Consider the following 17,909-nt stretch of genomic DNA (forward strand, 5'->3'; position numbering starts at 1 on the left):
TGTTCGATTGAATTTACTGATTGTGGTTTTCTTGTTAAGGATCTCAAAACTCAAAAGATTCTGGCATCGGGGAGTAAGAAAGGAGGGTTGTATATTTTTTGTGATAGTGGTTCACTTACTGTTGGTCATGCTTCTACTGTTGATTATGTTAATCATTCTCCTGTTACTTCTGGAGTGGGATTATTTTCTTCCAGGTTTGTGGTTGCCTCTGAAGATGTATGGCGTCAAAGGTTGGGGCATCCACACTACAACAATTAAGGGCTTTTGCCACGAAAAATTACCATAGCAAAAGCCCAGCAACCGTAACAAATAGTTTTACCTGATGGTAACTTTCCATTGGTTAGAAAGCCGTCGTAAAAATTTACAACTGAAGTTGGTGGGGGTCAGTTCTATTTCCTTTAGCTACGATAGTTGGTTACCGTGGCAAATACTTAGATATATGCTATCTCTACTACGGTTTCTAATTATTGTAGCAAATAGTTTGTTAGTAAGGACCCATGGATTTTGTTAAAACTACAAAAATTATCTTGCCGTCGCAAATACTTTGAGTTATAACTTTCGCAACGGGATTTATTTACCATCGCAATTGTTTTTTTTTTTTTTTTTGGGGGGGGGGGTTTATAAATAGACCAATATCAGGTCCATTTCCTTGTAGATGTGTGTATGTGTCCCTCCCAACATCACATCAAATGGTGGAAATTCATTTACATGTCACATCAATCAACTCTTTGATATGACTTATAAATGGATTTCAACCATTTGATGTGATGTTGGGACACATGTCACACATCTACAAGGAAATGGACCTGATAAATTCCATTTATAAATATACTTCCAATAGAACAGAAAGGAGAAAAATAGAAGAGAAAAGAGAACTTCAATTAATTGGCTGGTGATATTGGGCAGGTAAAAAAAGAGCAACCTTGAGCCTTGTTTAGTCAGCCCACTTTCTCACCTTAAGACTTAAAACTGTTAAGCAGATTTCTCACTTTTTCTTGTTCAATATTGTATCTTACAGCCCATCCTTGTACAACCCCGGGGAAATATATTCATGTACGCTTCAAGCAGTGCAAAACCAATATCTATTAATTCTTGAATGAAATATTCACAATAGTGGATCAGTCATCAATGAAAAATCTACTCAAGGTAGAAACAGAAGATTCCCCCCCCCCTTTTGAGACAAGTAAAATTGTATTAGTAATGCAAATTTATTACAGAAAATGCTACAAGTAAATGAGTAATGAACACAATCAACTCAGCATGTATTAGTTTATCTCCAAGTTCACACCTACCTTCTCTTTTCACGTGAAAGACATTCATTCACACCACCATTCTATCATATATTGAAAATATAAAATTGGGAGTACTAATCTTTATCTGGAAAAATAAGAAGAAAGCAAATAGGGACTTGAGAAGACTGATGCATGAGAGGTTAAAAGTCTTTTTTTGTTTTTTTTTTTGGTGGGATGAGGTTAAAAGTCAAGCACTCTGGAAAAGAAAAAGGAAAAGATTCTTCTGTTTCCTCCTTTATTGAAGCCTTGAACTCATTAACCCATAAAAAACATAGCTGGTATTGAAGCAGAGGAGCACTCAAGGAACTGATAAAATCAACTAGGGAAGAAGCTAAGCCATGAATACGCCTCTCCTGAGGTTGCTTCCCTTCTTCTTCACCTTCGTGTTGTGGCAAGATGTGGCAACGTCAAGGTTGCCACGGAAAAAGCCCAATTGCACTTCTCATTGTGGTGATATTGTGGTTCCGTACCCCTTTGGCTTGGGAGATGATGAAGCTTGTTTTTACAATCAAGATTTTCGACTATTCTGCAACCACAGCTCCAAGCCTCCAAAAGTGATCATGGGCGACAACATGGAGATAATCAGTATGTCATTTGAAGGGCAAATGACTGTAGTCTCTAGTGTAAGTTACGACTGCTACGACAAGCTTGGAAACTCCACTGAATGGGCCGAGATTGCTTCCACAGCTACCAACGACAGCTTATTCACAGTCTCAGACACTGAGAACAAGTTCACAGCTCTGGGTTGCGACACCAAAGCAACAATCGACGGTTATAATGGCCGGTCATTTATGAGTGGGTGTAATATGCTTTGCGTCAATAAGACAGATGTGATCAATGGCACTTGTTCCGGCATAGGTTGTTGTCAGACCTCAGTTCCAAAGGGCTTTGCAAGCTTCAATTTGAGTGTTGACAGTTATCAAAATCACAAAGGGATCTTTGATTTCAATCCCTGCAGCTATGGTTTCATCGTTCAAACTGACTGGTTCAAATTCTCGACCGCATATCTCTCCAACTTCACTTCTAAATATATACAAAATCAGGTGCCAAGTGTTCCTGTTGTCTTTGACTGGGCAATTGAACTAAAGACTTGTGAAGAGGCTGTGAAAAACAAGACTACCTATGCATGCGTCGGAAATAGAAGTGAGTGTGTTGTCTCGAAGAATGGTATTGGCTACAGCTGTACCTGTTCTAAAGGTTATTTCGGAAACCCCTATCTTCAAGACGGATGCCAAGGTAAGCCATCCATATAAACCTCTCATATCTCTCTAATCACTTCTGGGTGGTGAAAACTAATTGTCATAATGTAAAATGTTTCAGGGCTCAGTTTCATGGCCTAAATATATCTGGGTAGTCGTTTTTTCACGTTGGTCTTTGCCAATTAGGCTATGGGTTCCTTCAGAATTTCAAGTTCTTCCAAATGACTGGTGTTGGGCTCCAAATTGTTTGGAGGTCTTATCTTGTTGATTTAGACGTTTTGGTTATAAGGGCATTTTGATCCTTTTGTTTAAAAAGAGTTTTCACCTTTTCTACCCTAATAAGTCTCTAAAAGCGAGTTGAGAAGAGTAGAAAATGACTAGTGGCCTCTGTTTTTCTTCTTTATAGTGATACAGCATCTCTGTTCAACGATGGATGTAACCTTCATATGAGCCACGTAAATCTCTTTTTAATGTGCTTTAAAATTGTTTTTCTAAGCAATTATATGGTGTTTGGTAAATAGCTGAACACTAACAGACAATCTTGTTTGCTGTTATTGTTGGTGCTGCATTGAATTTGATGATGATGATGATCATGAAGATGTGGATGAATGTAAGGTTGCAAGTATTCATAACTGCAGTGAGAATGCTAAATGTAAGAACAGTGTTGGAGGCTACAAGTGCTACTGTCCATTGGGCTATCATGGTGATGGTTGGAAAACTGGAACTTCTCTTTATGGTGCACCAAGAAAAGGAAGCGGGTGTAAGAATAGCAATATCATACCCATTATTGCAGGTATCTATCTTTTATCTCTCCAATATCATCCATCATTGCATCTACCTATCTTTTGCTTTAGTTATCTATTTCCACTACATCTATTATATCTTGAGCAAATTACATATATTCCCTCAAGTTGTGGAAAACTACATCTATTATTCTTAAAATTTGAGAATTACACTAGGTACCCCTAACCCTGGCTTCATTAGTTGTCAAGAGAGAATGATAATTTGTCAGCTTTTCTTTTTTTAGTAGAAGGAAATTTCCATGGGGGACTATTATATATATATACCCACCAAGAAGAGTCGACTGTATGATTTCTTCACCAAAACTTTTGGTCATTAAATATTTAGCCAGCCCTTTGGTGGTCCAATTTTTTCTGTTCTACTCTTTTACATCCTACCCACTCACTCCCAACCTCATATGATCACTATTGCATATCTCAACTACAACAACACACTCAAGAAACAATGAAATGTGGGAAGAAGAAAATTGCACCAATATTAACGAAAAATTCAGTGTTGGACCCATTCAGTCATTGCCATAGAAATGTCTTCAGAAAAAGAGGGTTAAAATGGGTATTCAAGTCATGGTCAGACATGAGTTGAGGGACTTCCCCATTAGGATGTATAGTAAGGAACAACAACAAAGGACTGGAATAACTCCAAACGCTGACCAAATAATAGTACGGAAGGGGGTTGGCAAAACAACGAGAATGTAAATAAAGAAACACACATGTACGAGATAAGATTTACATGATTCATCTCAAGGCTACATCCACAACAAAGTCTTGTGATAGTTTCACTATAATCGGAAGAAGAAGTGACACAATGAAGAAAAAATTAAGTGGGTAAAAGAAACTTGCAGCAATATAAACCTAAAATCCTTTAGATCATTTAGCCATAGAGGTACTACCTGTCCTAAAAAGAGAGGGTTAAAGTGGATACTCAAGTTGGTCAAATATAGGTTGAGGAATTTTGCCATAAGATGTACACAAAGGAACAACAATAAATTACTAGAATAATTCCAAACTGTGATAAAACACTCTTACTTATAGGTCAACATGATGAGAATTAAAAATGGAAATGCACATGTAAAAGACAAGAATAACATGATTCACCCAGATGCTATGTCTAGAGCAAAGCTATGCAATGCTCGCTCTGAAGCTGAAGAAATCAAAATACAGCTCTAAGATGTTTGTCCACCATATCTCAAAAGCCAAGAGTTGCATTTGTAACTTAGAAGTTAAAAACCCTAATCTTGCTCCTAATACTCCCCTTCCCCACCTACACTATTAAAATAATAATAATAATAATCCTAGGAACACCTCTAAATAATGTGGGCCTTGCCCAAAAAATAAAATAAAGTAAACCCTTTTTTAATGAACAAATTACGTATTTCCCTCCAAACACACCGTACATCGTTGTTTGCTACTTTGGGGTAGTATATGCAATCTAAAATATCTTATATGTTTACAATTTGGCATCTAAAAGAGTATGGGGTTCTTTTAGAGTCAAATTGGATCTTTCCAATTGGAATCTCCTGGCTAGATTGGGATCTTCAACAACCCCCCGCGGTCGCCCCTTCTCACCCTTTCTTTCTCTCTACTTTGGAGGTCAGGTGGTAACCATGAATGCATACACATTTTTTTAAACTCTTAGCCACCAAATTAAGGTGCAAAAGATCAACATCTATTTCTAATTTTTGCAGGAGTCGGTGTATGCACCATAGCTCTACCTTGCTTCATTTTGTTTATATACTGGGCAATTAAGAAAAGACGTCTACTTAAATTCTTCAAACAAAATGGAGGTATGTTGTTACAACAACAAATAGCTTCATACAAAGGGGTCAAAGATATTGCCAAGATTTTCACCATAAAAGAGCTGAAGAGGGCAACCAAAAACTTCGATCGGAAGCAAATACTCGGCGAAGGTGGGTTTGGCACAGTATATCGGGGAATCTTACCTGGAGAAAAAATTGTTGCCATTAAGAAATCCAAAATTATGGATCAAACCCAGATTATACAGTTTATAAATGAGGTTGACATTCTCTCTCAGATCAATCACAGGCATGTGGTGAAACTCTTGGGTTGTTGCCTAGAGACAGAAGTTCCTTTGTTAGTTTATGAGTTCATCTCCAATGGAACTCTCTACCAATTGATCCATGGTGAGAAAAAAGCATCAACTACTTTTTCATGGGAGAATCGATTAAGAATTGCAGCAGAAACTGCAGATGCACTGGCTTATCTGCACTCTTCTCATTCAATTCCTATCTTTCATAGGGATGTAAAGTCTTCTAATATACTACTGGATGACAAATACAGCGCTAAAGTATCCGACTTTGGAGCTTCAAGATTGGTTCCTTTGGATCAAACTCAAAAGACAACAGCAATTCAAGGGACCTATGGATACTTAGACCCAGAATGTTGGCCTACTGGCCAACTAACTGATAAAAGTGATGTTTACAGCTTTGGAGTTGTTCTAGCAGAGCTTTTAACTGGGAAAAATCCAATCTTTTTGGATGGATCTGGGGAACGGCTAGTTCTTGCAAGGGTTTTTACATCTTCAGTGAAAAATGGGAATCTCTTTCCTATTCTTGATGATCGAATAAAAGATGATGATGAGAATAGCCAACAATTTTTGATAGTTGCTGAGATTGCAAGAAACTGCCTGGAGGATAGAAGGGAAGATAGGCCTGCAATGAAGGAAGTTGCAAAGGAACTTGATTCTTTGAAGATGACTTATGAGCAACCAACATCACAACATATTGTGGAAGAGACTGACATTTCTCTAGGTGGACAGTCCACGAACTCTTTTGATCCAGCTCTTGAAATGGATAATTGGAAATAGCTTTGTTCATTATGATCTTTGTGAAAATGATAATGGTAATGCATGTTCTGTGTTTGTCAGTTTGTTTGAAATGACTGGATCTATATTTATTTTATGGTGTGATATAGTAATCATGTGAGAATTAGTCACAGTTTGGAAGCTTCAACTTATGGTTTTCGTTGAGATTTTATCTGTGCTATGTATTCTAGTGGTTATGTAACTTGTGAGAATTTTACCATTGCATTTTTCGCCCTTAGCTGTACATTGATTGTTGATCTATTACAAGAATATCTTTATCAAAAAATAAAAATTATAGCTATATAGTATGATTATTTGTGATGTATGATGCATAGTATTACATTGTTAAGAAGCATCATATAAATAAATTCAGTATTATAAAAATGAGGATGTTAAAAAAGATGACTGGTAAAACTAGGATGGATAAAGTAAGGAATATTTATATTGGAGCTTGTTCTAGAGTAGCTCTGATAATGATAAGTTATCAGAAAGTCATATAGTTAAAATTAGAGAATTTCAAAGCAAGTAAAGCCTTCTCATCCAACTTAGTTCTGAAAGTCCTCATAATTTTATTTAAATTATCCCCAGTAATATATTCTCATAAGATGGGCTCATAAAATCGTAGTTACTCTATTCATTTATGGAAGTCCTTCATATTATGCTTTGTTAGGCTTGGGCCCAACCTGTAATACAATTCTTATATTTCTAAATTTATTTTTTGGCCAAAATTTCTAAATCCATTTCAATTGAAAGAGAACGATCCATTAAAATAAATTCATTCAAGAAGACGTACCATAAAAATATTCAATAAAATTGTAGGACATCAAACAACCCCATCCATAACTTTTTTTTGAAATTTTCTTCAATCAATAAAGTATTCTAATCTTTTATACTTTCCTTTATTCCTTTGGATTCCACTTGCCTTCCACCATCCAAATATTATGTCAAAATAGCACTTTAGGTAGCTTGTTTTATTGGTCTACATAATTTATGTGATATAACTTTTTACCCAAAAAGAAAAAGAGATTAATATGATATTACTCATTCACCTTTTATATAGGAATACATCATAAGGGTTACAATAGCCTAACTTGCTTTTCACAATAATTTATGGTTGGATTGGTGATCCATTCTGTTGAATGTTTTCAATAATTTATGAAAGTTGTGATAAAAATAAAAATAAAAAGAAAGGAGAAAAAGAAGAAGAAGCAAGATAAGCTCAAAAATAATAATTTTATAATTGTTTTATGAACAAATTGTACTGACACCCCAAAATGGGGTGTTAAAGTACTGACAACTCACTTTATGTTTAAAAAGCACAAATGACCTAAAATTAGATTTTCATTGAATATATTTGTCTAATTTGTCACTGAAAACCTTTTAGACACGGTTTATTATAGAGATTTTTCTTTAAAAAAAATAAGCAATGATTTTACTATTTACAATGATAAATTTAACAAATATATCCAATAAAAATTCAATTTTAGGATCTCTGTGCTTTTTAAATATAAAGTAGGGTGTCAGTACTTGAAGGCCTTCATTTTTAGGTGCCAGTGTAATTTTCTCTTGTTTTATTTAAAGTTAAATATAACCTATGATGGTTGAATATGGAAGATACACACTTCCATGCCTCCTATGCAAAAGAGAATATGAGATTTCAAACAAAAATTATGAAGGTGACCATGCTTGAAACTCAAGTTAGACAGTATTAGAACATAAATTAGGTATGATTCAAATACTTCAACAGGAATGACGAATCAAGCCATTGCTCCATCCCCCTGTACTCTAACTGGATCAAGAATAATTTATCCTATGGTAACCTTATTGTTTGAGACTATGCCATGAAGAGGAAACTTAATGATGATACTTCGCTGTACCACTTAAATATGGATAATCGGACATGGTTGGATATATACAGGAAAGTTGTTGGGAATAGTCAGATTGACATGCAAGAGCCTAATAGTCTATGCATGTTTTTGGTAGCTGATTGCCCATGCAAATTATTGTATTTGTGATTAACAAAGCCACAAGTGCAATAGACAGAAGATATATATTAGCACCACTCGTCATGAGGGTTCAAAGATTCTGCATAGTTCAATAGTTGAAGGTACTCCAAAGTTGATTTCAAGTGATGTTCTATGTAGATGAAATCTTGATATGGTACTCTAGCCTTATCTTATTAGGCTTAGTACCTCATTGATTGCAATGGTTGTATGACAATTGTTAGTATTACTCGGAGAAGTATATAGTTTCAACAATCTTGATTAGGTGACTGGAAAAGAATTATAGTGCCAACAAGAGTACTAAGGTAAGTTTATAGTCTCTCAACAGATTAAGATGGGAGTAGAAAAAGATTAGGATTGTTTCTGTTCTTCTTCTTAATGGTAAACCATTTTGTTCAGCCATGGACAAAGCCTCTGGATATTTTCTGCATGTATTTTTTACACAACTTTGTTAACAATATTGGCATTTCTTTATAAAATTAAAAGTGTGTCCACAGTATGAAAATAATTGAATAAAAGATTATGGGAATTAACTTGCAATTGGACTAGCGTTTTACATGCTTTACATACTTTAACTTTCTTAATCATATATTTGATGACTTGTGGAACCGTTGCTACTACCCTTCTACCTTATCTTTTCACCTGAAAGACATGCATTCACACTGCCCTTCTACCATAAGTACACTCTTTATCTAGAAAAATAAGAGGAAAATAAGGTTCAAAGTTTCTATTACTCTATTAATTAGTTTAATTTATCCGAATGACTTGAGAAGATTAAGTGCCTGAGTCAAGCACTCCCAAAAGAAAAAAGAAAAGATTCTTCTCTCTCCCTCCCTCCTTCATTAAAGCCCTAAACAAATAACATGGCTGGTGGTGAAGAAAATGAGGAACTGAAAAGAATCTAAGCCTCAATAATTTATCCTGATGACTTGAGAAGACTGAGTGGAAGACTGAGTGTCTAAATCAATTAATCAAGCACTCCCAAAAGTAAAAAGAAAAGATTCTTCTCTCTCTCTCTCTCTCTCCTCCCCCTCCATTAAAGCCCTAAACAATTAACATAGCTAGTGATGAAGCAGATGAGGAACTGAAAAGAAACTAAGCCATGAAAACTCTTCTCTTGAGGTTGCTTCAGTTCCTCTTCACCTTCCTGTTATGGCAAGACATGGTAACATCAAGTTTGCCATCGACAAAGCCCAATTGCACTTCTAAATGTGGTGATATCCAAGTTCCCTACCCCTTTGGCTTATTGGGAGAAGATGAATCGTGTTTTTATAATTCAGATTTTCGATTGTTCTGCAACCATAACTCCAAGCCTCCAAAACTGATCAAACGAACAAACGTGGAGATCATCAATATGTCATTTGAAGGCCAAATGACTCAACTCTCTGCTGTAAGTTATCACTGCTACAACAAGCTTGGTAACTCCACTCGTCGGAACTGGGTCTCTGCAACTTCTACCAACGACAGCTTATTCACTGTCTCTGACACTGCGAACAAGTTCACAGCTCTGGGGTGTGACGCCAACGCAACAATCACCGGTTACAATGGCCGGTCATTTATGAGTGGGTGTAACATGCTTTGCGTTAATAAGACAGATGTGATCAATGGCTCCTGCTCCGGTATAGGTTGTTGTCAGACCTCAGTTCCAAAGGGCTTTGCAAGCTTCAATTTGACTATTGACAGTTATAAGAATGATACAAGGGTCTTTGATTTCAATCCCTGCAGCTATGGTTTCATCGTTCAAACTGACTGGTTCGAATTCTCAAACTCCTATCTCTCCAACTTCACTCCTAAATATATAATAGACGATGCGCAATCTGTTCCTGTTGTCTTTGACTGGGCAATTGAACTGAAGACTTGTGAAGAAGCTGTGAAAAACCAGACTACCTATGCATGCGTTGGAAATAGAAGTGAGTGTGTTGTCTCCAAGAATGGTATTGGCTACAGCTGTGTTTGTTCAAAAGGTTATCAGGGAAACCCTTACCTTGAAGATGGATGCCAAGGTAAGCCATCCATGTAAACCAACCCTATCTCTCTGTTGTGGTGAAGACTAATTTTCATCATGTAAAATGTTCTATTGTTCATTTAACGGTCTGAGCACATCTGGCTAGCCATTTTCCTACATTGGCCATGCCATTGCTGATTAAGGAATTTCGAGTTCTTCGATATGACTAGTTGGAACCTAAATTGTTTGGAAGTCATGTCTTTGCTGTTTTGGTATTCTTATTCTAAACTAGGATTCTCACCTATTCTATACTTATAGCCTCAAAAAGGGGGTTGAGAAGGGTAGAAAACAGCTAATCATATCTGTTTTTCTCCTAACACCATCTTTGCTTCACTGTGGATGTAACTTTCAGATGAAGCACACACATCTCGCCTTTTATGTGGGCTTCTGCATTGCTTTTCTAACAAATTCTACTGTTTGGTAAATAGCTAACACTGACAAACAATTTTTTTTGCTGTTTTTGCTGCTGGATTGGATTTGATGATGATGATGATGATGATGAAGATGTGGATGAATGTAAGGTCGCAAATCTTCATAACTGCAGTGAAAATGCTAAATGCAAGAACAGTGTTGGAAGTTACAGTTGCTATTGTCCATTGGGGTATCACGGTGATGGTTGGAAAAGTGGAACTTCTCTTTATGGTGCACACAGAAAAGGAAGCAGGTGTAAGAATAGCAATATCATACCCATTATTGCAGGTATATATCTTTTCTCTCTCAAATGTGATCCATTATTGCATTTCTTTTGCTTTTTTACACCCCCTCAAAAAAAAAACATTTTTTTGCTTTTTGGTGAGGAAATTGTCTATCTCCATCACAATCTTCTTTTTCTTTTTTTCTTTTTGTCTAGATCTTTATATCTTGTTTTTCTACATGTATTTTTCTTAAAATTTAAGAATTACATCAGGTACCCTAACCTGGTTTTATTAGTTTTTAGGAGGCAATTTTCACATTTTTCCTTTTCTTCTCTTTTACATCCCATCCTGCTTGCTCCCAACCTCAGATGATTATATACTACTGCATACAACACAAAGCTTTATCTAGGCTAGGGGCCATGACCCTCCCCCCCCCCCCCCTCAACTGCCTATTTTTTGAGATTTTCCTAGGGAGACCCCTCTAGCCCTCTTTCCATATGTGAAATATCGGCACTTGTATTGGAAAATGTTCTTAAGAGTCAATATAATGGAGAGAGAGAGGTCATTGTTAACAATTAGCTTTTAGGGTATTGGACAAATTTGTAGACACCAAGGTGTACAATTCACCATTACCAAGGCCAAAGAACGGAAGAAGGATTTTGTAATCATTTTCTCACCCTGAACCCCCCCCCTCCCCCCAATGTTAAATTATGGCTCCACCCCTAACTGTAGACCTGAACTGCAACAACATAGTCAAGGCACAATGAAATGGGAATTTAGAAAGTTACACCAACATTAACCTAAAATGCAATATTAGACCAATTTAGAAATTGCCATACGAATGTCCTAAGAAACAAGGTTTAAGGGGTATTCAGTGGTGGTTAGATTTGAGTTGAGGGACTTTGCCAGTAGGATGCATAAGGAACAATAAAAGGATTGGAATGACTTCAAACTATGACCAAACAATCTTTCGAAGGGGGTCAACAGAACGAGAATGTAAAAAGGGTGAAAACACACATGTACAAGATAAGATTTACATGATTCACCTCTAGGCTACATCCATAGAAAAGCTCTATGCTGATTTTACTATAAATCTGAAGAAGTGACAAAAAAAGAAAAAGTCAAGTGGGTAATAGAGACCTGTAGCAATATAAATCTAAAATCATTTAGACCTATTTAGCCATAGTGGTAGTGGTACCACCTGTCCTGAGAAGAGAGGGTTAAAGTGGATATTCAAGCGGTCGTAAGATATGAGTTGAGGATTCCGCCATAGGATGTATACAAAAGAATAACAACAAAGGACTAGAATAATTCCAAACTTTGATAAAACAATCTTACATATAGGTCAACATTATGAGAACATGAAAATGGAAATGCATACATAAAAGACAAGCCTTATGGGAGTGCAACGTCCAAGACAAAGCTGTGTAATGGTCATTATGAAGCTAAAAGAAATGGAATACAGCTCTATGATGTTTTTCTACCCCATCTCAAAACCCAAGAGCTGTATTTATAGCATATGTAGTGGAAAAAAAACCCTTAACCTTTGCTCCAAAGACCCCCTCCCCCCATGAGTGCACGACAACTAATCATTTCAAAGTGCCTGAAATTCTATACTTGGCTACACATGGGAATCTATTGTCTCAATTTCTCATAGTCGGGTACCCCTCAAGTTGCAGTCCATTAATGCATACACATTTCTCTTTTGGTCATTTTCTTCATCTCTTAGCCACCAAAGGTGTAAAAGGTCAACATATATTTCTTATTTTTGCAGGAGTCGGTGTGTGCACCATAGCTCTTCCTAGCTTTATTTTGTTTATATGCTGGGCAATTAAGAAAAGACGTCTACTTAAATTCTTCAAACAAAATGGAGGTATGTTGTTACAACAACAAATAGCATCATATAAAGGGGTCAAAGATATTGCCAAGATTTTCACCATAAAAGAGTTGAAGAGGGCAACCAAGAACTTCGATCGGAGTCAAATACTTGGTGAAGGAGGGTTTGGCACAGTATATAGGGGAATCCTACCCGGTGAAAAAAGTGTTGCTATTAAGAAATCCAAAATTATGGATCAAAGCCAGATTATACAGTTTATAAATGAAGTTGACATCCTCTCTCAAATCAATCACAGGCATGTGGTGAAGCTCTTGGGTTGTTGCCTAGAGACAGAAGTTCCTTTGTTAGTTTATGAGTTCATCTCCAATGGAACCCTCGAACAACTGATCCATAGTGAGAAAAAGGCATCAATTACTTTTTCATGGGAGGATCGATTAAGAATTGCAACAGAAACTGCAGATGCATTGGCTTATTTGCATTCCTCTCATTCAGATCCTATCTTTCATAGGGATGTGAAGTCTGCTAACATACTACTAGATGACAAATATAGTGCTAAAGTATCTGATTTTGGAGCTTCAAGATTGGTTCCTCTAGATCAAACTCAAAAAACAACAGTAATTCAGGGGACTTATGGATACTTAGACCTAGAATGTTGGCCTACAGACCAACTAACTGATAAAAGTGATGTTTACAGCTTTGGAGTTGTTCTAGCAGAGCTTTTAACTAGGAAAGAAACCAATCTTTTTGGATGAATCCGGAGAATGGACAGTTCTTGCAAAGTTTTTTACATCTTCAGTGAAAAATGGGAATCTTTTTCATATCCTTGATGATCGAATAAAAGATGATGATGGGAATAGCCAACAGTTTCTGATAGTTGCTGAGATTGCAAGAAACTGCCTAGAAGATAAAAGGGAAGACAGGCCTACAATGAAGGAAGTTGCAAAGGAACTTGATTCTGTGAAGATGATTTATGAGCAACAAAAATCACAACATATTTTGGAAGAGACTGACATTTCTCTAGGTGGACAATCCTCGAGCTCTTTTGATCCAGCTCTTGATCATATGGGTAATTGGTAATAGCTTCCTTGATTATGATCTTTGTGAAAATAATAATGGTAATTTATACTTTCTACTTGTCAGTTTTTTTTTTTTAAATGACTGGATCTATTTTTATTGTATGGTGTGATATGGTAATCATGTGTGAGAAATAATCACAATTTGGAAGCTATAGCTTGTAGTCTTCATTGATATTTTATTTGGTCTATGTATTTATGTACGTAACTTTTGATAATGTTACCATTGAAATTTCTGCCCTTCATTATAATACTGTTGGGTGATCTACCATAACATTTTTTTTTAAAATAAAAATTAGAAATATTGTTAAGGATATTTCTGGCAACACACATGCAACCATGGCGAACCAACAGTGGCCCTAGCCACTGCCTTATTTCCACCCATCAAGGTGTTTTTTTGAAAGAACCTTTACTGCTTCCACCCGAAGTTGGAAGTCTCTCTACAGCCCAGGCCAAACCAACTACTTCAGCTGCAAATCATCCTCTCTCGTCGAAGACCCATAATCCCTCTTCACCTTAAACACCTCAAGGTCTTCAAAAGGCCGCATTATCTCAATAACAAATGCACACTCAGAGTTGTACTTTATCTCAAACACACAAGAGACAGACTATGTAAAACCTAATACCTAGCTTTGTGTAAATAGAACTCTAGAGTGTAAGAGTCCTAGACTTTGGTGTACAAGGACTCTTGTATATATATGTAATCTTTTAACTCAATCAGATACAGTGAAGCAATAATCATCAGTCCCATGGATGTAGGTTGCACTGAATAATCAAACCACGTAAAACTCCAGATATTCGCTAAAGTCCTAAAAATTCATAAAATCAGTAAAAACAACATAAAACTCAAGGTAGCACCCCTCAAAGTGTGTAAAATGCATGCATTATGTCCTAAGATTTCACACATAAATGTGCTCATCAGTATTCATGTCTCTCAACTCAATATATCTAGGATTTCTTAAATGGACAAATATGTTATACTACAAGCCTATCTCAACTGGTCTTACCATGGAAAAAAAAAATGAGTAAATTCACTTGGGAATTAATGGACGATCCAACACTCTACCATAGCATTGTTGGGGCTCTTCAGTATGCTACTATGACTCGACCATATATTCAGTTTGCTATTAAAATGTTTGCCAATTTATGTTTATTTCCACTCTTGATCATTGGTCTACAGTAAGGCACATTTTAAGATATTTGAAAGGGACCTCTCTCATAGCAAAACCAGCACCATTATTATGCTTCACATTGAAGTAAATTATTGAAGGATATATTTTTTTCAAAAAATATAAAAAAAAAAAAAAAAAAAAAAAAAAAAAAAAAAAAAATGAGCCAAAGTAATGCAACCAAAATTTTCATTGGTAGGAGCTGATCAAGGTTGATTGGGATGAGAGCAAAAAAGTAATATAGAATCAAAAAAAGACAAAGAAAGAAAAACAGAATAATTGAGAACGCTTTAGAGGCCTATTGAGTTGAAATGCCTGAAGTCCAGAATTCAGCCCACATTTTTTGTGTTCATTGAAACACTTTTACAAGTCTCCAAGGATTTCTCTCAAATAGTATATCATTCCTAGCAATCCACAGATACGTACATATGTACATAAGCTCACTAGCATCATATGTACCAACATTATAAAATGAAAAGAATAAAACTATTGTTTGATAATTCATTTTTGATTTCTTAAATTGTTCAAGTAGAGCCAAAAAGCGTTACAGTAACTATATGAAACCATTTTTGAGCTACACAATTTTTTCCCAAAACTGGCAACTTTTGAGAAATAACTATTTGCTTCTGCTGCAATTATCTTCAGTATCTGCTAACTAATTGGAACAAAACACTTTTGTTGCAATTGGTGATCTTGTACGTATCTGCATATAAAATTTTGACAAATTTTTGGACATATATTTCCTTAGATATGAAGTACATACAAGACCTTCACAAGACAATGCTTGATTCATCAAAATCGGTTCTATGCATTGGGAGATATTAACAATTTGAATGTGAGCCTTTGAAATGGAATCTTCAAAATTCATGGACAAACTATTCATCGAAATGGAATCTTCAAAACTCAAAGACACTCCTAACAACCACAAATGAAAATCTTTACCTTACCTTACCTTGATGACAAATTTTTCCCAGAAGCCTCTTTCCAGAAAACGCAGATTTCATCATTAATTTCAAAAGTATTGTTTTGTGATCATATCATAAAAACCAACAGTATTAACAAAACTTTTTTTTTTTATTTTTTATTAATGAGAAAGAATCTGTTTCCATTTACATAAATCATCAAATTGTGCACCATTTACACCACAAATATAAACCCAAGCTTTTAGAATTGAGGTTGAAAGTCGGGATTTTCATCCTGTTAATTTCTCATCACAAAGAAATGGACCATTCATTTCTTTATGGACGCATAATAAATGTCCTTATGTCAGAATTAAGGGGTGGAATTAAATTAAATTTATATCTTTCAAATCTAATCTTAACCCTTAGATCTTACTTATGGACATGTGTCACTCATCTACAAGAAAAATGATTTATTGTCAGAAATGGTCAGCATAAAATTCCACTGACTCTTACCTTCACTTCTTCCAGCCTGACCATAAATTAAATGAGGGAAGCCTCTTTCTCTCAACACAAAATCCCAAAAACTGAAATTGATTTTAGGTTTCTTCAATATAACATGATTAGCCCCTACATGTGTTTAAGATATTTCAAAACCACTGGGGGAGGAAACCAAAAACTAAAATAAAAAAAAGTCAACATGATATCAAAACAGAACTTGAGCAACCCGAAACCCTTCTATTAATCCATGCTGAACTTAGTTGTAAACATAAAAATTGAAGGTTCTTAAACCACCTCCTAGGTCCATCTCCATCAAACAAACTTCTGATCACCCAATATGTACAGTCCCTCTCTTTTAACTCTTCCTCTCCCCTTTCTCCTTTCTACTTCATGTTTTTCCTTCTCTTATTATTTTTATTTTTTAAATTTTGTTGTCAAAGAATAGCCATATGTGAGGCACTAAGTTATAGACTTTCTTCCTAATTATTAGGGATATCCTAGCCGCCACTTCATCTCAAGCTTATGCGGCTAAGGTTGACTCCAAGAGATCCACCACTACTAGAAATCCCACAACTGATCAAAAACCAGTTGCTACATTCAAGGCTTTCAAGAGTTCCACTACTATTAGAAGTCTTACAGCTGATCAAACACCGGTTACTATATTAAAGAAGAATTCTACAATTGGTACTCACAAAGACTCTAGTCAACCCAAAGAAGAGTTTGATATTGATTGGTACAAAACACTGGTCAATATTTTTGTAAACTTACACTGTAACTGAAGAGTCCTAAAACCACAACTACTAGAGTCCTAGAACATTGAGAAGAAGGACTCACTCTTTCTATATAAAGCCTTGTATTAACTCCTTGTAAAATTAATGTGAAAATTATACTCTCTCCCTTACACACACTCTCCTCTCTCTCTCTCTCTCTCTCTCTCTCTCTCTCTCTCTCTCTCTCTCTCTCTCTCTCTCTCTCCTCCCCCCCCCCCCCCACGTCTTTCTCTATCTCTCCTTCAACGTGTCTCTCTTTTTCTCTTTTTTTCTATTCAACTACCCTTCTCTAATATGGCATCAGAGCACCTTCCCCCATTGCTTCGCTTCCCTTCCTCAACAATCTACTGACCATCAAGCTCACAGATAGCAATTACTTACTATGGAGGTCACAACTTGTTCCTCTCTTGAAGACTAATGACTTATTTTCTCTTGTGGATGGCTCCTCCATCTGTCCTCTTGCAACTACAGTCATTGAAGAAGACTCCATCCCTATATGCAAACCGAATCTTGCCTACAATTCATGGATTTGTCAGGACCAACTTCTCATGTGTTGGCTTATTGCCTCACTCACAGAATCCGTTCATGCTCAAATTGTTGGATGTTCTACCACCAGAACAATCTGGCTTCATCTTGAATCTACCTATGCCACACCTTCTACAACAAAGATTATGCAACTTCGCCTTCGGTTACAAAACATGAAACGAGGTATAGTACCATTCATGAATATCTTCTTCGTATTAAGCATACTACCGATCAACTTGCGACTACCGGTAAGACTGTTTCAGATGATGATATTTGTCTTCATGTTCTCAATGGATTGGGCCCTGATTATTTTACCTCTATTTCTTCTATTACAACTTGTGGCATCCCAGTCACTTTTGTTGAGTTAAAAGGAATGTTAC

The 17,909-nt window shown here is 36.1% G+C and overlaps 2 protein-coding genes across 2 annotated transcripts; both read left to right on the forward strand.

Annotated features, from left to right (window-relative positions):
- Positions 1–1,577: 1,577 nt before the first annotated feature.
- Positions 1,578–6,369, forward strand: LOC148999896 (wall-associated receptor kinase 2-like). Its single transcript, XM_089140971.1, has 3 exons — positions 1,578–2,528; positions 3,090–3,284; positions 4,977–6,369. Exons 1-3 carry the CDS (start codon positions 1,631–1,633, stop codon positions 6,113–6,115), a joined length of 2,232 nt encoding a protein of 743 aa, XP_088997097.1. The 5' UTR covers positions 1,578–1,630; the 3' UTR covers positions 6,116–6,369.
- A 2,802-nt stretch (positions 6,370–9,171) lies between these two features.
- LOC148999897 (wall-associated receptor kinase 2-like) lies at positions 9,172–13,916 on the forward strand. Its single transcript, XM_089140677.1, is given in 4 exon segments — positions 9,172–10,118; positions 10,625–10,819; positions 12,530–13,317; positions 13,319–13,916. Coding segments are annotated over 4 exon segments (2,235 nt in total). The 5' UTR covers positions 9,172–9,217; the 3' UTR covers positions 13,670–13,916.
- Positions 13,917–17,909: the final 3,993 nt, after the last annotated feature.

This window comes from Hakea prostrata, chromosome 11 (genome assembly GCF_041222555.1).
Source record: "Hakea prostrata isolate BN-2017 chromosome 11, UWA_Hpros_2, whole genome shotgun sequence".
In the NCBI taxonomy this organism is placed as follows: domain Eukaryota; kingdom Viridiplantae; phylum Streptophyta; class Magnoliopsida; order Proteales; family Proteaceae; genus Hakea; species Hakea prostrata.

Excerpts from the sequence above, each read along its gene's own strand:
- LOC148999896 (XM_089140971.1), top strand. The coding sequence starts at position 1,631 with ATGAATACGCCTCTCCTGAGGTTGCTTCCCTTCTTCTTCACCTTCGTG. Across the intron at positions 2,529-3,089 it reads TCTTCAAGACGGATGCCAAG|ATGTGGATGAATGTAAGGTT; the intron begins GTAAGCCATCCA and ends ATGATCATGAAG. Across the intron at positions 3,285-4,976 it reads TATCATACCCATTATTGCAG|GAGTCGGTGTATGCACCATA; the intron begins GTATCTATCTTT and ends TAATTTTTGCAG.